Source organism: Artemia franciscana, chromosome 1 (assembly GCF_032884065.1).
Source record: "Artemia franciscana chromosome 1, ASM3288406v1, whole genome shotgun sequence".
NCBI lineage: Eukaryota > Metazoa > Arthropoda > Branchiopoda > Anostraca > Artemiidae > Artemia > Artemia franciscana.
Window position 1 is genome coordinate 49,307,739 of NC_088863.1, and position 23,744 is coordinate 49,331,482.

Consider the following 23,744-nt stretch of genomic DNA (forward strand, 5'->3'; position numbering starts at 1 on the left):
AGGGATTGCGGAGGGGACAACCCATTTCATATACGGAGTAATTTCTGTTCGTTTTAAGTTTTAATGTCGCTTCTTACTTTCAGCTAAAAAAATTAGTTTTTTTTATTTAATTTCTGAACGTTTTTGAATTAATGCATGTTTGGTTTTGGCTCTCCGCACATAAATTATTAAAATAAAATTTGTATATTAATTCTTTTTTTGGCTAAATGGCTTTCTCTTAGTTTTGATCAGACGATTTTGAGAAATAAGGCGTGGAGAAGGAGGCCTAGTTGCCCTTCAATTTTTCGGTTACTTAAAAAGGCAACTAGAACTTTTAATTTTTAACGAACGTTTTTATTAGTAAAAAATATACGTAACTTAAGAATTAACTTACGTAACAAACTTTCATAACCTTATGTTTTTATTATGTATACGAGGTGGTTTGTACCCTCGTTAATACCTCGCTCTTTACACTAAATCGTAAGTTTTGTCCCAATTCTTTAAGAATGACCCCTGAATCAAAAAGGCCGTAGAATAAATAGTTGAAATTACTAAAAATACTTTTGCATAAAGAGCAAGGTATTTATCTCCTCCTAAATACCTTGATCTTTATGCTAAAGTATTTTTAGAACCCCTCATATGCGTAATAATCTCTGTTCGTTTTAAGTTTCAATGCTACTTCTTCCTTTCATTTGAAAAAACGTTTTCATGTTTATTTTTTATTGTTTTCTTATAGTAATGCTAGAAAATCCTGCGCCCTTTTCATTGAATTTTTCTTCCCCCATGACAGATTCCTCCAAGGGAAGATCCTCCAACATAGCCCCCTCTCCTCAGCCCCACCCCCAAACAAAATAAAATCCCCCTGAAAACGTCTTTACACTTCCCAATAACCATTATTATATGTAAACACTGGTCAAAGTTTGTAACTTGCAGCCCCTCCCCCAGGGATTGTGGGGGAGTAAGTCATTCCCAAAGACATAGTTATTATGGTTTTTGACTATGCTGAACAAAATGGCTATCTCAGAATTTTGATCCGTTGACTTTCGGAAAAAATGAGCGTGGGAGGGGGCCTAGATGCCCTCCAATTTTTTTGGTCACTTAAAAAGGGCACTAGAACTTTTCATTTCCGTTAGAATGAGCCCTCTTGCGACATTCTAGGACCACTTGGTCGATACGATGACCCCTGGAAAAAAAAAAACAACAAACAAATAAACACGCATCCGTGATTTGTCTTCTGGCAAAAAATACAAAATTACACATTTTTGTAGATAGGAGCTTGAAACTTCTACAGTAAGGTTCTCTGATACGCTGAATCTGATGGTGTCATTTTCGTTACGATCCTACGACTTTTAGGGGGTGTTTTCCCCTATTTTCCTAAATAAGGTAAATTTTCTCAGGCTCGTAACTTTTGATGGGTTAGACTAAACTTGATGAAACTTATATATTTAAAATCAGCATTAAAATGCAATTCTTTTGATGTAGCTATCGATATCAAAATTCCATTTTTTAGAGTTTTGGTTACTATTGAGCCGGGTCGCTCCTTACTACAGTTCGTTACCACGAACTGTTTGAAAGACAGTTAACAAATGGAATAGTAGAACGAAAATTATAATGAAATGGAATACAATATCCACAATGAGAAAAAAAGAAAAACTTTTAACAAATCAACTAAAATAATGCAAATAAATTTCACTTCAAGAAAATAACAGATAAAATTCATAGTTCGAATCAAGCAAACTTCTATTTTTTTTCCTTTCAATAAAGGCGGCGGCGTATTTTTATTATAGAAAAGAAAAGTGGTTAGCGACGGAGTTATTATCTTGTTGTTTTTTGTGAGTGGCTCCTTTTTTTGTATCAATGATTCATTTGGCTTTAGTGTTGAATATTTTTTAATATCTTATCGTAATAACATATGGTTTATCTTCAGACATCAATTAAGCAATTAATGTTTTTAGGAATCTCCACAAACCCAAAGAAAAGAACTATATTCAGATCGAATTTTAACCATTGGAGCAATTGGACATCCAAATGTTGGAAAATCTTCTGTTCTAAATGCACTAACTGGAAGAAAAGTGGTCAGCGTTTCAAAGACACCTGGTCATACCAAGCATTTTCAGACTGTTAATTTAACTAATACCGTTAAATTGTTGGACTGCCCCGGACTTGTTTTCCCTTCTAAAGCCCCAAAGAATCTTCAGGTAAATATAATATTCACACATATGCACACGCACACACACATTCACACGCAAACACACGCACGCAAACGCACACACACGCACACATACACATGCACACATACACACGCACACAAACACACGCATACACACACATGCACACAGGAGTGCTTACGGTCTGTCCTTCTTATTAATACTTGTTGGGCTGGGATACATATTTTGTTAAATTAAGGAGCTAAAACTTATCAGTCCAAACAGTAATACCTTCAGAGAAGAATTTTGAGTTTATGCAACCCTAGGCTAATTGAACTATGGGTCTGGTGGGTTGGGTGTATTTTTGTAAAATATCCAAGTAAATACAGGAAGAACCCTGAATTGAAGCCCCCTATCTAATGTATGGATTGTCTAATAAACTTGTGATTCGAGCTTTTTATGTCTAACGCTCGTTTTAGGTAATTGAACCGTTGTTACGTTGTATCTCTACATTCTTATATCCTCCTTGTTTCTTATTTGGTATAAAAGAAGAGCCGATATCTGGGTACTTTCTTATTGGATATCAATATTTCTATGTTTCTGTACTTCAAGTAAAAGCCACCTTAATCTAAGTTAATTATACGTTTGTGTAGTGTTCATTTTTATGTTTATTCATTTTTGAATGAATGCGTTGTATGAAAAGAACAGGAAACAATTGCCTCTACCCGTTCTACCGAAACCTAGCCCATATAAAAATATCTGGTTGATACGTCACCATAACGGGTTTTATTTTTTTGTACGATTTCTTTGTAGTTCGAAATTCGTAAAACATGGATACTCGAACGCTGTAAAATTCGAGCACAGTTCATTCCTACCTTTATAATTGGGAAATAATTCTCTATTCTAAAAACAAGAAATAATGGCTTTAGTCTGTTCTTCAATAAAGCTCTGAAAATTCCAACTGCCTTTTTGCACTTTTTTCGGCCATCCTTACTATTATAGAATCCTCAGCCAATTATGGATCCCTGAGTTTTAGCTATAAAAATATAGTCATTATTAAAATATGATGGAAAAGTCTTTTTGATGCTTATTGTTATAAGTTTGGACCTTGAAAATGATAGTAGGAAGTTTCGATCCTTGTTTAGTAGCGAATTTTCATCGAAATTTCGACCATTCTTATTTATATATTAGATTCGTTAAGTTTATATCCTACCCGAAAATAAGCTTTAGTATTGATAGTGTGTAGACTAGCTTAAAATCTAAGGGTGCATTCAGCATTTAAAGTAGCAAGGACAGTGAAAATGAATTCTATTGTTTGAATTGGTTAAGAGGCAACTTACACCACCATATCTTAAAATAGAAGGAATAAACGGGAATTCAATTTTGAATGAAAGTGATATTCTTATGCAGTTAGGCAGTTTTGGTTGTTGTGCATGTCAAATTAAAAGAGATAGAAAATAAACGTAAGTTAAGAATGAACCCAAAGAAACTAAAAAAAAAAAAAAAAAAAAAAACGGCCCAAACAGTTTCAGAAAGTGTAGTTTTCCTTTTAATGTGGAGTCGTGTTCTCGGGAATTACTAGATTGTATTTACTTGTACTTGGGTCAGGACAACGACTGTGAGTCTTCGTTGGTATTCAATAGTTCCTCAACGATTGATTTTGAACTTTTTGAACCACCTCCTCCAGTATTTAGCCAATAAAAAGCATTCTACTTTTTGATTGGTTAAAATTTCATTTCTTTTCCATTTGACATCCAATAAATAGAATTACACGAATTTTTAACAACAAGAGGAGTTACGTAACCATCCGGTTAAAATCAATTGGTCACCACTTCCCATCGATGTGATCCTTAAAAACGAAATGCTTTGCCAAACTTAACTAATTGATTTTTCTGGTTTGTTTTCATGGTTCAATATGGCAACATTCTCAAATGTTTGGCACTATCCTTAAAAACTTCATAATTTTGAAGAACCAAAAGAGAAATATTAGGAAATTAATGTCAGATGTAAATAGACCTGAGATGGGCCTAGAAGGCAAATGCTTTTGTTGGGTTGTCGTCGGTACTTTAAAAACAGTATTTATTGTGGTCAATGGGCCTTTGTCCATTTATACGGAAGTAATAAACTTTAATATTCGGAAGTAGTGTTGGTTTTTTAAAATTTGATAATTATAGCGGCAAAATTAGCCTATCTGAAATTGTCTTGGGTAGATACTCCCATGAAAATTTACAAGCAGGTCAAGGTGGAAGTATAGAAGTATCAGGAAAAAAGGTTAAGCTGTTTAAAAAACGGCTGTTTCTAGTTGTTTCAGTTCACACTTGTGTCTCTTTAGATGCGATACAATTTTATTTTGAGTTTTTCTCGTGAATTCTGTAGCTCCGGTTGAGTAATAATGAGCAAATTCAAATGAGTTCTCTATTCAATTGCAGGTTTTAGCTGGGTGCTATCCTATTTCTCAGCTACGTGAACCCTATTCTGCGATCAGATTTATGGCTGAACACATAAATATCCCTTCAAGGCTCCACTTGATTCATCAGTCGAATGAGATAGAATGGTCACCTTATGATATCTGTGATGCGTGGGCTGTCAAGGTAATTATTTTGCCACACCAAACACTAATCATCCGTGGGCTATGTCTGACAATAAAGTTCGTGACCTTATATCGAAATGAGCACTGTTTTACAAATAACCACTCACTGAAATATCCTGATTGAAATAACCATGGATATTTTGTACTTGTAAACATTAGTATTCCCCTCTGTAGTTGGATTTTGGGAAAGTGTTTATTTTTCAACTAATCTTGAAAAACATCCAGTGCTTTCCTTTTTGCTCAACTAACAATTTTTTTTAATGCTATTCACAATTCTTTAATTCCCTTACTTTTGGGTATAGATATGTAGTGTCATTCCTTCCATTTTTTTCGTTGACTTTTAGCACTGATCTCTAACCCTGAGTTGACGTTTTTGGCTGTCTTTCACCTACTTAAGCTTTACTTGTTCGTGACATGGCTGTGTTTGTAAATTGCCATTTTCCTCGGAAATCAGATTCTTGAAAAAGTCTACTTTTTAACAGAGCCCGAAAAACACCCCAAAGCTTTGCATTTGATGAACAAATGAAATTCTTGGACTAATCTTTACAAAGCCTTAACATTAACAAACTTTGGTTTGGATATTTTGCAGTGTCTCTTGTTTGCTTCGGATAGCTTCTGGCAAATCTATAATAAACTGAATACTAAAGCTAAATAATTTCTGTTGACCTCTTCTTATTTGTCAGAGAACTTACTTTCGATGGTGGCGAGGTGACTTTCATTATCTTTGAAATATTTGTTATTTTTCTTTAATACTATATTCCCTCTGAGCCTTGCGAGACAATTGAAGAAAGAATTTTGTTTTACGTAACTCTGATCAAGTTGTGTCTGTTCTGAAATTTCGAATTATTTGGAGTCAGAGCCAAATCTGTCATTTCAATGGAATTTCTGCACTGTTCTTTAGAAAGCCTTAATATTCTAACGTCTAAACGTCCCTGACGTTTGACGTGGAAAATTTTTGCTGTGTCTTTGTTACTTTGGCTGACTTCAGGCACATCTCTGACCGAGAGCTGAATATCTGAGGCAAAAAGTTTTTCAAATTCTCTTGCGATAAATTATTTTGGGAGAAGAGGGCTTTATTGCGTTAAATATGTATAGACGCCGTTCCATTGATACCAACGTGTCAGTGCAAGTGTGGTGCTTCCCCATGAAACGATTCTGCAATTTTTTAAAATAAAAACATCTGAATGCAAAAGAAGGGGTAGATTTCTTTGTTTCCATATTATTTTGATGACTGGCTTTTTCGTTTAATTCATCTGAATTTCTAGTTCGAAGATACTGCTATCTCTTGACTTATCAATGTCTGTGGCTTCATTGCTGCAAAACAAGCATTTTTAACGGTAAACCGGCTCTAATTCTTTATCAAGGTTTGCTCTTTTGCGGTATATTCCCAGTGAAACTAAAGGACTTTTAGAAACAAAAGTAATTCTGTAGAATTAAAAAAAAAATTATATGGTTTTATCACGTGATTCCGACACGCTATGGGGAAGCTCAAGTATAAATGAAAGAGGAAATGAGCTTCTAGATTACTTAGCTGTTGATAATCTACAGCTAAATCTCTTAGCAAGATTAATCAAAGATTAACAGTAATTCCTTCTCAATATAGCAGTTGGGCTCGAGACTGGTGTGTGATTGATATCCCATCAGTTTGTACTGTCAACACACACATATATATATATATATATATATATATATATATATATATATATATATATATATATATATATATATATATATATATATATATCATATATATATATCTAAGAAAAGGACCCGCAGGCCCGCCTAAGTAGTATCTTGAAGGAAGATGGCATTCTCACAAGGAGTCCTGAGGAGACCCTGAACCGTATGCTTGATATACATATAAATGACCCAGTAGTTATTAGCCTTAAATCAGCCTATAATATAAATCTATATATGGAATATAGGATGTTATCTTAGGCTTAGCAGGGTCAAAAAATGCTGTGGATGATTTTGACGACTTAAATTTTTTATCTACTGACTCATTCGATGGTTTATTTCTTATGGATTTGTAGTAATGGTGCCAGAGTAAAGTGCTCTATAGCTCCGAAAATGGTACTTTTGTGAGCTATTGCCAAAGTGCAGAAGGCTGAGAAACATTGAATAACACCATTGAAACCAACGCGTTTGTAGTATTATTTGTCAGCAACCACTATGAAGAGTGAACCGCGGCCGAAACTAAGCAGAATTTCTGAAACACGTTTTCAAAGAAATTATCAACAATGTCGATGAAATTTATCTATTCATGCTCCAGAAAGGATTTGAAAAGGCAAATAACCGTTACTTTGGGATTACCAAAGGAATTTTCACTTTAGGTTATATTTCCAAGATATGACTAAAAGCAAGATGTGCTGTTGTGCCTAAACCTGGGGAGGAAGATGGTTCAAATCCCAGATCATATAGTTTTATCTTCGTAACGCCCTTCCTGCTGAAAGTAAGAGGAAGGTTAATTCATTGACACTTTATGAGTAATTCTGAAACCAAAATTCTAAAAACGGAATTAGTTTTAGAACTCCAATCTAAAGAAGTTTGCTTCGAGAAAGAAGCAATAAAAAATGATTTCAGGCTGAAGATTGCTGACCAACGGACAAGATTGCAGACCAGCAGTTACAAGGTGGAAATGATAAGCCATATTGACGTATGTAGTTCACTACAGTCTCCGTAGAGGGAGCTAAACATGCCCAAGGATAATATTGTCCAACCGGTGAAACCAGTAAGTGAATTTAATTTCTGATTATCAGAAATTCAAGAAATGAAATAGAGCAGGAAACCTCACCGTCCTACGAAATTAATGCAATAATCCATCACACAGATGGATAATGAACCCATGGAAAAGTGGGGGCATAAGCGTTGATGTACCGTAGTGCCCTGTCTGAGTGAAGAGATTACTTAGAGGAATTTACAACATAATCTAGGCTAAAATGTTTGGAATTATTCAACTTAATAGGTTTGAAAAAGCAAAATTGTTATTAAAGCTAAGATGGATAGATGGAAAAGTTTGCCCTCAGTCCCCAAACTGTCGGTCCATTATAAGAATAAAGCCTCCCGCTCAAAATTTGCTTCCCTTTTATTAGATTGGTTTTCAATATTTTTTACATGAAGGAGATGCAAAAGTCAATATATTGCCAGCGATTAGCTTAGAATCTTAGTTTTTCTCGAAGAGGTAATCGAATAAATTAGGTATATACTCCCTGTGCAAGCTTTTGCTATGTTATTTCCCTGTAGACCTTTAGTTAAGCGATTTTTTTTTCAAAAATTTTTCGAAAGTCTATACCATTTTCTAAAGTAAAAATTTATCAATGCAAAATTACAGGTTTCACAGGAAACATAAGCCATAAGGAACTAATGATAGTGAATATAAAATGTGATCATTCGAATGGGTTAAGTAGATATCTCAGAAAATTAGGAAAAATCGGGAGTTGTGATGTTTAATGAAGTCACCTTTAGATGCTGTTAGTTCAGTTTCAGTGATACCAGGTACCAAATTAAATAAAGAAAACAAAAGAAACATATTTGGGTGAAAAAAAAACTAAAAAGAAAGTGACAACAAACAGCTTAAGAAGGTTAGGTTTTCCTTTAAAGGTCGTAAAGTTGTCTTAGGGATTTAACTGACTTTTAGTGTTTGAATTTTTACTGATTAAACGGTTCAACGTGTCGACACTGACGAAAATGTGATAATGCCCTAAAGAAAATATTGAATAGTTTTAATCTGAGCACAGGCAGCACCTTTTTATATTCACGTCCTTTATCCATGGAAGAATTCTTTTTAAGTAAACTTTAAACAGATTACTACCAGAAATCAATTGTTGGTACGTAGAAAAGCTTTATATCACTTTTCAAATAAACAGGAATTCGTCTTTCAATTTTGTCCTTAATTAATCCGTCCTAATATACTATTACCCACTTGGGTTCTGCCCTTTTGTGCATTCTAAGTTAAAATTGGCTACGATTAAGATTACTTTTATTCTAGTTTTCAAAAGATGGATAAATACTTAAAAAGGCAAGGGAAAACCAAAACAGTTTTTTGTATTGTGTGAATTATTGTAGTTCTTGTTCTACAACAACGAAAATTTTGTAAATTTTCGCTTTGTTTTGTATTCTTTCTTTTCGAAAGTTGCTGTGATTGGCAGCATCCATTTCTTTATATTGTATTATATAGCGTTGAAATAAAACCTGAAAAATTATAAGAGTTCTTCCGCTTTTTAATCTTCATTTAATCTTCATTCACTTCACTCTTAGGGTTCAGTAAGTTCTTTGTTACTTTCTTTAACAATCCTTAAATCAATGATTTTACTGTATTCACCTTTTTTAATTAATTTCAAATATATGTTTCCAAGATCCATTTTGGAACAAACATATAACATAAGCTACCAGGGACGAAAAACTAGTTCCAGATTTCTCCTAACTTTTTAAGGTATATCTATGTATGGTTTTGCAATTTTATCCTTACCCAATTAAAACAAACAAATATCATTTTCACTATTCTTGATGCCTTTGAAATTTTGTTGTAATTACCTTTTCATCCAATTTTTTCTTATATTTTCACATAGCCAAAATTAATTAAAAATATTCTGGAATGTTTTGTCAAGTAAGCTGCTTAAGTAAGACTGACACTTTAAGTCAATTTCTATCTTGTTAAAAAATATAGGTTGTTGGCATCGTTAACCTCAGATGCTTTGTGCCTCTAACATAAAATATAGCAGAAACATAATACGCTACGTTCAGACACTGCAAAAGTAGGAAGAACATAGATTGGAACTTACTTTTTAATCCTAAACTTTTCTTCTGTTTTTTTTCCCTTCTTTTTGCTAATTTTGTTTCTATTCATAAATCTGTGTTTTTTCAAAATTCAATATAAATTTTGTAATTTTTGTAAATATTACTGTTATAAGATCTTTATCAAATGATTTTATAAAGCTATAATTGTTGTTTATACATTTTCAGAAGACTGAGGGGATGGAGGGTGTTCAGCGCTGAGCCTTTGATGTTTGAAATTAGTCTAACCTTGATACCTTATAGAAAGGGATGTAACGTGAGTCTGACTGATCAAGGCTGCACGATTAAAGCTCAAAATCATTATTTTATTTGAATATCCATAATATTTTTAGATAAGTGTTCAAAGAAGTACTTGTTTTATACGAAATTTTCACGGAAAACTTTGTGAGTTTCGCTTTTGAATACATACAGTGACCTTGCCTGATCGGTTTTGATAATCAAATTATGACCAGAAATGCTCGTCATGAATATTTTCCTAACCAAAAAGTAAATAGATACTTTGGTGTCTACCTACTGCTTCCTTTGTCAACAAAAAAAAAGAATTACATAAATAATTTGTTTTTGTTTAATAAAAAAAATATTAAATTCAATATAAAATCAAATGAGGAGCTGGTTAAGATGAACCTGTACCTTAGCTTTGACATTAGTTCTGCCTGTGCCTCCAGAGGCACCCAGGACATCTTCAGTTATCTCGGAAGTGTGCTGCAACTAGTACGTCTTCCCTTTTGGGCTGTAGGGACGCATGCATATTTGCCAATTCTCTTCTTTGTTAAGGTCTTTGGGTGTTTTTATGACGGCCTCGTCTTCTTGATCCTTGTGGTTGCAAGAAAAAGATGGAGTTTGGCAAGCGATTTCTGCCCCATCCTGATTACATACCCAAGATAACACCACCTGTATTGACGGATAACGTCTGTTACTAAAGGTAGCTGGAACTGCTGCCTGATGGTGTCATTTGTCATCCTCTTGGTTCAGTTTATATTTAGGATTCTTCTGAGGCAAGTTTTTTCTAATGATTGTATTTTTTTTTCTTGTTGCTGATTGAGGTACCAGGTCTCAGATCCATAAAGCGGTAGCTGTCATAGTCGTAGCTATAGCCTTAATGATTTCCAACTCGTCTGAGATGGTCAAACGCCCGTCGGCTTTTCCCAGCCTAAGTTGAACTTCTCTTGTGTTTGAGCCAGTGTTTTCGACTATACTGCCCAGGTATCTAAGCTCAATCACATGCTCTATCCGGTCTTCTCCACACCTAATATCAAGAGGAGATCCATTTGTGTATTTTTGTTTTATTTGAGTTGAATTTTAGTCTAAATTGCTCTGCTGCATTTTTAACACTATGTATAAAGTTCTTTAGTCTCATTTTGCAAGTTTAAAAAAGGCTTAGGTCATCAGCAAAATCAAGATCTCCAAGTCTGGCCGGCTTACCAATATCAATCCCATATCCCTCACATTTGCTTAGGATGTAGTCAACAACAAGGATGAACAGTAGGGGAGAGAAGACACACCCCTGCTTTACTCCTGTCATTACTATAAAATATCTGGTATTCCCTTATCTTAATTTGAAACATTTTGAATTTTTGTAGAAAGCGATGATAAGTTTAATAATTTTTTCTGGTATGCCGTAATGTGAGAGTATTTTCCAAAGTGTTGCCCTATCTACTGTGACAAAAGCTTTGTCTAAGTCAGTACTTTCTCTAAGTACAATTTCCTTCTCATCTCATTGGTTTCTTCCAGCAGCATTTTGAGGAAAAATGTAAGGTCACTACAGGAGTGGTTTGGATTTAAGCCGGATTGCTGCTCGCGTAGGTGTCTGTCAAGATATGGTTTTATTCTGTTGAGGATTATGAGAGCGAACAACTCTCTTGGGATTGAAAGAAGGCAGATACCACGGCAGTTTTCACACTTTGTGGCATCCCCTTTTATGAAAAATTTTACCAGGGTGTTTCTAGCCCAATCTTTACATTGCTCTCTCACATTGCTCTTGAAGAATTTGACCCACTAGGTCATACAAGGAATGACAGTCGTCTTAAGCATTTCTCCTGTGATTCTTTCTTCGGCTGGGGATCGTCCATTTTTCAACGGTTTTGCCGCCATACAAATCTCTGTGATATCCGGAGGGTCTATGCTGATTGGAAGACATAGCAGTGGTATATCATGGGTCGTTGGTAGTTTTAGAGGGGGAGGACGGTTTAGAAGCGTTTGAAAATGGTCTCTCCAGACTATGCTCACATCTTCTGGATCTGTTGCAAGACGTCTATTTGGGTCTCGTACAGGACCTTCCATAACCTGACGTTTCCCAACCATTTTATTGGTTAAACAGTACACAGTCTTCGAGTCCCTTCTTGCAGCTTATTCAGCTAGCTCCACTTTCTTCTCAAGGTGGTTACGTTTTTCCTTCCTACCACTCTTTTTCACCATCGTCTTCTCATGATATGGGTATGTCAGGTTGCTGAACACGCGATTCTCGATACTGCAGTTAGGAGGAAGAAGAAGTTTTGCCTGCTTGCGTTTTTCAGTATAGTCCCACGTTTCATCCGACAGCCCTTGGTCTTTTCTTGAAACCAAGTACTAGTTTGGCCACTTCATTATAATTTTCCTCGAATTTTTGTCATATACATTGTTCACCTATTTCTTTAAGGGATTGTAGGAATTCAAATCTGATGGACAGCTCTGTGATTAATTCTTTTTTGATGTCCCTGTCTGACAGTTTGTCCGAGTCAAATTGCGGTTTTGCGCAGGCATCTACTTTTTCGGGACTTTCAGCTTGATTTTGATTGTTGCTATCATAAGTGAATGATCAGAGCAGTTATCTGCCCCTCGGAATGAACGGACATCTTGGAGACTCGTTTGCCATTTTCTGCCTATAAGTATATAGTCAATCTGTTTTTTTGCCACTCTGTCTGGGGACGTCCCAGTATGTTTGTAGATATCTGTATGCTTGGAAAATGTGCCGCCGATGATAAGGTCATTTGACAGTGCTGAGTGTATCAGGCAGTCTCTATTTTCATTTCTGGTGCCAAGACCTTCGTTTCCCATGACTTCAGGGCAATGAGTTCGGTCGTTTCCTATCTTGGCATTAAAATCACCTGCCAAACATATGATATCCTGCAAAGGCGCTTCCTTGATCGTGACATTTAAGTTATTGTAGAATTCTTCCTGTATATCATCTCTTGCATCATTTGTGGGTGCATAACAAGCAGTTATTGTCATCTTTGCATGGTCTCTATTTAGCATTATAGATATCAATCTGGGACTTACAAGTTTCCAATTAACGATGTATTTGGTCATTAATGGCTACCCCGTTTTCTTTTTTCTTTTAGGGCCCACTATGAATCATCATGGACCCTCCAGGGCCTGTCTACCACTTCCAAGCCATCAAACTTCTGACAAAGCAAGAACGTTATTATTGTATCGTATCATCTCTTTTTCTAAGTGTCACAGCTTGGAAAGTTGTGTGAGTGTTCACATATTCCAAAATCCTATTTTCAGTTTTTGCTTCGCATTTAATAATCTGGTGCAGGGGCATGCATTGGTTGTTGTCGTTGAAATCGGTCCGGTATTCTTTTCTTTGGATGTTTCAGTTGCGGTTAAGTTTCTCGGTTGGGTTTCCCCTTCAGATCCAGGGAGTGGGATGCAATACCCCTGCCCAGTGGGTTTGGGTACTGGTGAAACAGTACCCAAAAGAAATAGCTGCAAAGGCTAGCTGCCAAAAAAGAAAGCAGTTCTAGAAAGGAATTATTTGAATTATCTAGTCAAGCTGTATAGCATGAAGGAATAACCTTTTTCATGAGTTTAAATTCAACTTTTGTGAAATGATGCAACTTAGGCCCCGTTTATTTGGTCTGTATTCATAGTTTCAAATTTGTATTCATTCTTTAATCAAGGAGCTTATTGATCATGAGTTGGATTTTTGATTAGTTTCTTTGTTTTAAATTTATCCCTCAAATCTCGCTTAAAACGGCAATGGGTTGTATAGCCAAAATATTTGCTTAATTTTTATTTTAATCACTGTTTTTAGAAAACCCCTCACACCCATAATTTTTGCTTTTTGTATGATAGAAGGTCTGGTTGTTGTATTAGTGGATATATAGCAATACACTTCTCATTATAGTTTTGGCAAGTTCTGGTATTAAGATACAATGATCTAAACAGAAAATATTGGTAAAATACATTCGCACCCTTTGATAGATCCAAACAGGAAAGTCGTTCGGTAAGGAAAGTATGTTTCAAATAAATGTCCTCAAAAACGAATAGAAATTTTTAAGTTGCAAAAACTATTGTTCTTTTAGTGTGGTTTTCGCACACGCAAAGGAGGAAAGTCTGATGTCTACCGAGCTGCAAACAAGCTGCTTCGCGCTCACCTTGGTGGAGCCTTGGGTTTATACCTACGCCCTCCAAATTATACTTCAGAACAAGGTAATTTTATATGAGTTCTTTTGAAAAATATACATGTGTATGTGGGATTATATGGAATATGTTTATTGAAAGAGGAATTTCTGCCTTAAAATCTGTCCAAATGGTTTGCTTTAAGTCTGTCCAATTTGTCTTTTAAAAAAAGATAAAGGTTTAAAATATACTTCTGAGCTATTTCTTGTAAAAAGCATCTGAGCTATTTCTTGTAAAATTCATTTTGTCTCCTTTCCTTTCCTAAAGGATGATCTTGAGTTAATCTATGGTAAATATGTGGTCTTGATGATTGTTAGTGAATTTATGTGATAATGGAGGGTATATCCGAAGCTTATAGGAGTGCTGTTATTAATGTTAAAAGTAAAGATCACCATCTAGTAGTGTCTAAGATAATTTAAAGCTGAAATTTCGGAAGGGTAACTCCCTCCCGGAAAGTTATGATGTAGGTAGACTTCAGGATGAAAATTTGAGAAAAAAATTCCAGGAACAGTTGAATAGTAAACTTGAGAGTTTAAAATTTGACAATGTGGAAGATGGACGGAATAATTTCAAAAAAACAATTTGTGAAGTTGCTGATGGTGTCCTAGGGAAGAGTGCTAAGACTGCAACTAGAAATATTAGTGAAAAAGCTTTAGGTTTAATAGAGAGTAGAAGGGGTTTGTGTAAGAATTATCTGAGTGATAGGTCGTATGAAAAAAAAAAGAATGTAAAGAAAGTGGAGAAAGCATTAAAATATGAACTAAGGAGTTGTGAAGTGGAGGCCATGGATAAAATTGCAGAGGATCTGGAAGACGCGGCTAGACGGCATAATAGTAAAATATTATACTGGCATGTCAATAAATTGAAAGAGAGTAGCCAATCCGGACTAGTCCCAGTTAAAGATAGGAATGGGGCCACAATTAGTGATAAGGAAAAAGTTAAAGAAAGATTAATGGAACATTTTGAGAATGTGCTAAACCGAGATATAGATGCAGGAAAAGATATAGATGAAAATGAAAAAGTTTGTGATACCTTGGATGTGAAGGAAGATTTGTTTAGTGAGGAAGAATTAGCGACAGCACTAAAAGGATTAAAAAATAACAAGGCCCCAGGTGCTGATAGTATGATTAATGAGTTTCTTAAATATGGCGGCTCTGAGGTTAGGAATAAGCTACTGAAGATTATGAACATGATTTTTGAAAAAGGGGAGGTACCCAATGATTTTAGGAAAACCTTAATTAAACCATTGTATAAGAAAGGTGACAAGAGTGAATGTCGTAATTATCGAGGCATTAGTCTGGTCTCTGTAGGTAGAAAATTACTGAGTAATATGATACTTTTTAGATTGAGAGATGCTGTAGACAAAGTTTTAAGGGAAGAACAATGTGGTTTTAGAAAAGGTAAAGGATGTGTCGACCATGTTTTCACTCTTAGGTTAATAATTGAGAAGTCCCTTCGTTGTCAAACACCTTTGGTCCTCAGTTTTATCGATTATGAGCAAGCTTTCGATTCTGTTGATAGAAGAGCGTTAACAAAGGTCTTATCGTTATATGGTATACAAGAAAAACACATTAAAGTGATTTGTGCTATGTACGAGAATAATACTGCTGCGGTTAAGGTAGGAAATGAGGTTAGCAACTGGTTTTGTATTAAATCAGGAGTTAAGCAGGGTTGTGTTCTATTCCCCTTTATATGGATCATTTTGATGGACTTCGTCTTAAGGAGCACAGGAAAGGCAATTGGAGACCATGGAATCAAATAGGGAGGAAAAACTGTCCTGGACTTAGAGTATGCTGATGATTTAAGCAAATTAGATGAAAGCGTGAGCAAAATGAATGAATTTATAGAGGTTTTGCGAGTTCAGGGTGCTAAAATAGGCTTGAAGATTAATATTAAGAAGAAGACTAAGTCACTAAGGCTAGGAATAAGTGAAGATGATCAGGTGACATTAGGTAACGAAAAGATTGATCAGGTTGGGAGCTTCAGTTACCTTGGTAGTATTATTAGTAAAGATGGTGGGAGCAGTGAAGATGTTAAAAGTAGAATAGCTAAGGAGCTAAGGCTCAGGGTGTTTTTTCACAGTTAAAAAAAGTTTGGAAGAATAGAAAGATAAGTCTACAAACCAAGATTAGAATATTGGAAGCTACAGTGGTGACAGTGGTCAAATATGGCTCTGAAGCATGGGCACTCCGAAAAGCAGATGAAAATTTACTAGATGTTTTCCAGAGAAATTGCCTACGGATTGTTCTGGGTACCCGGCTGACTGACCGTATTTCAAACAGTAGGTTGTACGAAAAGTGTGGTTCAATCCCGCTTTATGGGGCTATAATGAAAGAAAGGTTGAGATGGCTAGGCCACGTTCTACGGATGAAGGATGACAGATTACCGAAGATTGTCCTTTTTGGCCAACCGTCTGGGGCTACACGGAAAGCAGGTCGTCCTTGTCTGGGTTGGAAGGATGTCATAAATGAAGATTTAAAGGAAATGGGTACTTCCTGGGAGGGTGTAAAGAGGGAGGCTTTAAATAGATTAGGTTGGAGGAGGAGCTTGCGTAGCTGTGTTGGCCTCAGGCGGCTTGGTGCTTCAGTGAGTTGTTAGTAGTAGTAGTAGTATATAAAATACTTCCTCAGAGTTTAGATTGTCTCGCACAATTTTGTATCTAAAAGTAAGATTTTGGCCAAAGATCTCAAGTCTCATTTGTAAGATTTTGCCCTGACAATTCAGAGGCACTCATTTTTCGTTCTTTATTTTGTACAAAACATTAAGTTGCCCTACATGGGTATTTGGAAGTTAATTTAAAATGGGGCATTTTAAGAAGGGTGTTTATAGATTTTGCGTATTTGAACTAATATTATTTATGCCAGATAAGGGCATCTCACTTAATCTTCGCTGTTGGGGGGGGGGGGGCTGAGTTTTTCAAAATCCATCTCTTCAAAAGTAATAAACATGAAACAGTGCTTCATCCTAGAGATTTGTTTTTGGAACAAATTTTGGAACAATTATTACAATTGTAAAGTCAATCTGTATTGAGTGACTACTTCATAGTTCGGAATCTAAGCATAAAAAGGTCATAAGGCAGTAGTATTTCGAAATTCAGTCTTCCTTGAGGAATCTGGAGCATCCACAAAGAAACATCCGTCACTCGCTCAGGAACATTATGACTAGTATTCCGAATTTCCGCTGTAAAATAACATTTACTTTAAAATTAGGCATAAATTAACTTTGTTTGAAATATTAAAATCACAGTAGGCTAAATTTTCTAAAGCTAAATTTGGCTTTTGAAATATTAAAAACGCAGTACCAGTAACATTAACAGGCAGGGTTGGCCTCACAGTGCTTTTACGCTGCAATGAGTTGTTAATTGTAGCAGGAACAGTAGCTATATTACTGTTAATAAAGTTGTGTTTTTCAGTTTCCGAATATAGTATTTGGTTTCGCTTATTCTGAGTACAAGCTGGAGTTGATTGTGTTTTATTTATCAATAAGTACTTTTTTGTCGTTTTTATGCCTTCTTTTGGTTATGGCTATTAGGATTTTTACCAATAAATGTTCTTATTTTAAATGAAGCTCATGCCCATCCAATATGTGAAGATGCATCCCCTGAATTGGCTACTAGATAATCACCAGTTACTTGGGCAGCTAGCCCGTAGAATAGACGTGGGTTTTCCAGAGACAACGTCGCTTCATAATGTAAAGCGGTCATAGCCTGCATATTTTCTGAAAAAGAGGGAGGTAATCCTACTAATGGCATGGAGTAAGTAAATGCCTAAGCTCTGCACATAAGGTTATCGATACCCTTGCACCTATAAACTTCTATAGGCTAAGTCTTTTTATTGTATATTTATTTTAGATCATTGGCAAAGACATCCGCTGATCTCTGAAATTGAAGAGATTCAGGCCTTAGGTGAGAGGATAACTGTATTCAACAAAGAAATTTCTGAAGAAGAAAGCAACGAAGAGAGTGATGTTAACAGTGACGACGAAAAAATGTCTGAAAAAGTGAAGCAAGTTGAAAACAAATATGCAGCTCTGGAGCTGGACGACTAAGGCAAGCCTATTGCTCTAATTTGAACTGTCCCCACGTGTTTTGGCAGAAACACATCAACTGAGAGAAACACATTTTTATGAAAGTCAAGTTTGAAGTGAAAACTTAAAATGGTAAAAATTGGCATAGATAAATTTCTGGTGTTGTATATTCTTTATTTGTACCAATAATTAAAATCTTTTTAAATTGGATGATAGTAAATTACCTATAAAAGATTTAAACGTAACTTACACAGCCATAAACGTGTATCTTACATACTTTTGTCTGGAAACACTAGTGACTGCCTAAGTATTAAAGACGAATTTCAAGAATCTTTAAATAGTGAGAATTTTAACGATGTCATTTGCCACCCACTCAGGATACGCTCTGTTTTTCGATACTTAACAGTTCTTGATCAATTGAAGCTTGGGGCACCTCATTAATCAGTTTTTCAAGAAGGCACAATGAAAAATCATTGAGGGAAAATAACTAGAGCCCGTGAAACTTAATTTTACCATACAATATTTCCAAAATTATGAATTGCCTAATATTCTGCGCTTTTTACCGGTAAATAAATGTGGATGAAGGAAGGGGCTCATTACTCTCTCTTAGTGCCTTATGGCTTTGATGATGTAAAAAATGGATGCTAAAAACAATCTTAAAAACCCTTTTTTCGCCAAAATGATTTGAACTAAGTTGTTTCTGAAGGCCATACAATACTTCTAAAAATGGGTAGGGGCTTAAGGCTGATTAAGTCAAAAAAGTAAATGGAAATTCGAGAGATGTGCTAGACTTCGCAGGGTAGACCTCACAAAATAATCCCTTTGCCATTGAAATAAGAAGGTTGATATTTTAACTTGTTACGTTGTACTAAGATGGTACTGTGTATAAAATTGTCATTAATGTCTAAAGCCTGATTGAGTTTTGAGTAATTTCTTATTTGGAAGTACTAGAATAATTTTAATGTGTTGCTGTTATACTTTACCTTGCTCGAACCAAATCGGATGGGGCAATTATATTAGAGAAAACTTCGACATTTTAATGAGGGTTCAATAGGATTTATAACAGCTAGTACCAGTGACGTGGAGTCTTAGCCAGGGGAACTAAAAATTCAAAGCAATATAAATTTGAGCTTTTCAAAATTTGATGCTCTGTTCGTATTTTTATGTGTATGAGGCCATGCTACGTTATGCAATGAAGCTATGTTAGATGTCGCTATGCATACTATGGTTGCTTGCTTAGTGGCAACCTAGTAAAGAATGAACTCACTGTTTGACGCCTTATGGCGCCGAACTGAGTAAAGACCGAACGCTATCCCATAGTAACCGAAAATTACAAAGCATGTTTTGAAAATAACTGCCAAGTGAGGAAGAACAACCATCTGAAGCTGATTCAGGGATAGTAATTAATATTTCGGTTCTTGTTGTAAAAACAAATTTGTGAGAATATTCATAAAAAAAAAAAATCAAACCCGTCAAAGATGGTGTTTGATCGAAATGAAAACTGCACCTTTGGAAAAAAAAGAATCAACCAACTCCGTTTAGGAGAATAACAGTTACTGAGCTTTGTCAAAAAGGAAAAATCATTTTTTACATCCGTGGATGCAAAAATGTGTCTCATTTTTTATTTCTTTTATTCCTTCCCTTTTGTTTCTTCATATACAAGATTATGTAACACACGCACCTTTGACAAGAGAGGATATAACATACGTATCATTTGAAAATAATTTGCTGGGAAAGATTATTAAAATTAACCAATTGAAACTCTACAAATAAAAGTCGGTTTTCCGCTAAAGCTGCATCTGCACATATATGGTGACGTAACACATGTATCTTTTGACAAGATAATATAAGACACCCACCTTTATTGTTTTTGTGGGGTCTGATGCTATATTTGAGCAGCTCTACTGCCCGATTCCCTTTGGTTCGTTTTGTGCTATTCAAAGAAAAAAAAAATCAAACACTTTCTCCTGATGTGATGCTTACAATACTCAAAAAATTGAGAGTAATAGACGAGGGGGGGGGCTTGAAATTGTATGAGCTTACAATAAAATTTGACAAGGCAACACGGTCTGAGAAATTACGGCCATTCGTATCTTGGAAAACTGTTTCAGGCTACATGAAAAACACACGCGCATAGTATATGTCTATTTCAGGTTAGTTTTGTGCTTCATATCTCAAAAAAGGAACTTTTGTCGTACGACACTGTTATGGCCTTCTATGAAACACAGCAGAATCAATGTTTTATCTAAATATAAGATTTGGTAATACAAGGAAGAACAATGAAGAGTTATAAAACAGGACATTCACTGACAATTCAAGTTGAGGAGAATTTTCAACCAAATGACTGATATTTTTCGACAGAATGATTGTATATCCATCAGATTCTTTGAGCAGCTCAGCCGAAATAATAAAAAATTACAGTATATCTAATTCGAATCTGCAGACTTTAGGCAAATGGTAGTCACGCGGGTGTACGGAGAGAGGCAGCGGGTGGCTGCCCCACCCCCCCTTGAACTTCAAATTTACGCTAGATATGGCAGAAAAAGCCAATGGTTGAAAAAACAGTTGAAAAAGGGTAGATGGCTAAAAAAGTTGCTGATAAAAGGTAAATGGCTGAAAAAGCGGAAAAAACAGAAATGTCCAAATATCGGTTCGGATATCGATATCGTATCGCTGCTTAGTACGCAAAATCGGACAATTTTAACGCTTTATGACAACCTTGTACACAATACTACCTCGTATGACAACCTTGTACACAATATCAAATAAATTTGATGAAAAGAAGCAGCCTGAGTGTTTAACAAGTTTGACAGTGAGTTTTCTAATCAATGGGTATCCGGAAAGCAATATTCTTGTTTGTTAAATCGTTAAACACATTGACATCGCATGAATCATTTCTGTTTTATCAACGCTTTAAAATTTCACACGAGATTATCAGATTTCAAATAAAGGAGAAGGCCGTTATTGGGTTCCTTTTCTCACATATGCTGGTGTGCTAACGAAAAGATGTTACAGACCTAAACCAGCAAAATTAAGACGCCTTTTTTTTTACACAGAATTATAAGAGTGTAATCTTTTTTTTTTCTGTATGGTTGAAAACACATAGCAAGAGAGGGTGGTTAGTACTAAGTCAGACTCCACATCATACTCGACTCGGCTCCACAAAACACCTGGTAAACTGAAATAGTGGATAAAATAAAAGTATTCCGATTTGATGTATGACATTTAAAGGGCTTCGATCGCGATAGCTGAGGAAACTTAACTATTGAAAAAGAAACATTAATAGGGGTTATTACAACATTAGAATTCTTTCCAGTTTCACCTTCCTGGCCACTATTTCGAATACAATTTCTGTACATTAGTTTATCATTATTCCTGAATTTAAAATGCAGTTCTTTATCTTTCTCGCAAAAGAGACTGTAAATGATATAAACCCAAAGACTTAAAAAAATGACAAGAAATCACTGGAAATTCTTTGATGAGATCGCAAAGCAGAGAGAAGATTTAAGGGAACATCCCGGCATTATCATAGATTTAGTAGAATTTACTCTAATGTCTAGTTTCGTAGCATCATGTGCGAGGTAATTGACAATGATCGTAGGACGGAAGAGGAGCGTGCGTAGCTGTGTTGGCCTCAGGCGGCTTGGTGCTGCAGTGAGTTATTATTAGTAGTAGTAGTAGTAGTTAAAAAGAGAGGGCAAATTATAATTTTCTCTTAGCGGGATAGCACCTAACACTTATTTTTTACACATTTCTTTACTTTTTTGATAATCCTTAAAAAGATATGGCACATTACAAATTTCACTTAGCAAGACAGTACCAAAGACCTTTTTTATATTTATTTTCACTTTTTGTTAATCCCTAAAAAGAAAGGGCAAATAGTATTTTTTTTTCTTAGCAAGATAGCACCTAAGACCTTCTTTCTTAAATTCTTTTATATTCATTCTTTACTTTTTGATAATTCTTAAAAAGAAACGGCAAATTATAAATTTCTCTTAGCAAGACAATACATAACACCGTTTTTTTTTTTAATATTTGTTTTTTACTTTTTGTTATTCCTTAAAAAGAAAAGGCAAATTATAATTTTCTCTTAGCAAGATTGCACCTAAAGCATTTTTTTATATTTTTCTGATATTCGTTCTTTACTTTTTGATAATCCTTAAAAAAAGTGCCAAATTATAAATTTCTCTTGCAAGACAGTATCTAAAACCGTTTTTTCTATGTTTGATTTTTACTATTTGTTATTCCTTAAAAAGAGAATGCAAATTATAATTTTCTCCTAGCAAGATAGCACCTAAGACCTTATTTTTATATTTTTTTTTATATTCGTTCTTTACTTATTTGATAATCCTTAAAAAGAAATGGCACATTATAAATTTCTCTTAGCAAGACAGTACCTAAGACCGTTAATTATTCATATTTGTTTTTTACTTTTTGTTATTCCTTAAAAAGAAAGGGCAAATTAAAATTTTCTCTTCGCCAGATAACACCTAAGACCTATTTTTTTATTATTAGTACTTTACTTTTTGATAATCCTTAAAAGGAAATGGCAAATCATAAATTTATCTTAGCAAGACAGTACCTAACACCATTTTTTTATATTTGTTTTTACTTTTTGTTACTCCTTATAAAGAAGGGGCAAATTATATTTTTTTTATTAGCAAGATAACACCTACGACCCTTTTTTACATTTTATAATATTTATTTTTTACTTTTTTGATAGTCCTTAAAAAGAAATAGAAAATTATAAATATCTCTTAGCAAGACATTTCCTAAGACCGTTTTTTTTTAATGTTTGTTTTTTTACTATTTATTATTCCTTAAAAAGAAAAGGGCAAATAATAAATTTCTACAGTTATATATATATATATATATATATATATATATATATATATTATATATATATTTTTATATATATATTTATGATCATCCTTAGAAAGAGAGGGCAAATTACAAATTCCTCTTTGAAAGATAGCACAAAGACCGTCAGAATTTCAAAAAGTGTTGAACCATTTCAAAACAGGAACATAAGCCGAGGAATAATTCACTCAAAGTAAATTTTTAGAAACTTTGTCAAAAGTTCCAACATAACAAACTCTCATGTTTAGCTGAGAATAATTATTTAAAAACTCTTCGGAAAAGGGGCCCCTCTCCGAAATTTCGTATTTAACTCCATTTTTAAAGAAGCAAAACTTCAGCAAAAAGTACGGACTGCTAAGTATTAACATAATTCCAATTTCCCTTGTGGGGCCGAAATTTACATGCAAAACAGAAAAAAAAAATAGTGCTTTTGATAAAAAGAATATGTTCATCTTGACGAATTTTAGGTTTGCTCCGATTTTGGATCACAGTTGATGGTTTTATTTCTCCAGCATGAAACAAAATTCAATTTAAAGTAAATTAAAGATTCTTGTTTACACATCTTCTACAAAAACATCAGATAATTCTGTTGCGGAAGTAATACTTGGGTTTTGTCCTGATATTATTTTTTCTTTTTTTTTGCCGCCAATTCAGGTTGATGAAATAATAATAAATTTTGGAAAGCTGTATATGTTTCTTGTCAGAGGCCAAAAAAGATAGTTTTTCTTTTTCTATAAACCAGAGCCTACAGCTTTAGCCGAAATAGAATTTTCTAGTCTATGTCGGAGAGGGCCATCAGAAGTTTCCTATTTATGTACAGCTAAAAACTTGTACTTTTTATAAAGGTGTTTTCCAGGATTTTTTTTTTTTTTTTTTTTTTTTTTTTTTTTTTTTTACAGCCACTTCTGGTAGCTTTATTTCTTTTATGCTGCCAATTTTATGCTGGTTTTGTCCTTTTTTTTCTC

At 34.7% G+C, this 23,744-nt stretch overlaps 1 protein-coding gene across 2 annotated transcripts in view; it reads left to right on the forward strand.

Annotated features, from left to right (window-relative positions):
* Positions 1-23,744, forward strand: part of LOC136030974 (guanine nucleotide-binding protein-like 1) — a 106,244-nt gene that overhangs the window by 70,561 nt on the left and 11,939 nt on the right. Inside the window, exons 9-12 of one of the 2 annotated variants that reach the window (XM_065710137.1) lie at positions 1,935-2,177; positions 4,556-4,717; positions 13,797-13,923; positions 17,744-17,941. In XM_065710137.1, coding sequence (XP_065566209.1) covers positions 1,935-2,177; positions 4,556-4,717; positions 13,797-13,923; positions 17,744-17,940 — 729 coding nt within the window. In that variant the 3' untranslated portion in view covers position 17,941. Of the gene's footprint in view, positions 1-1,934; positions 2,178-4,555; positions 4,718-13,796; positions 13,924-17,743; positions 18,128-23,744 lie in introns of those variants that run through there. The other variant, XM_065710129.1, reaches the window with a different exon arrangement.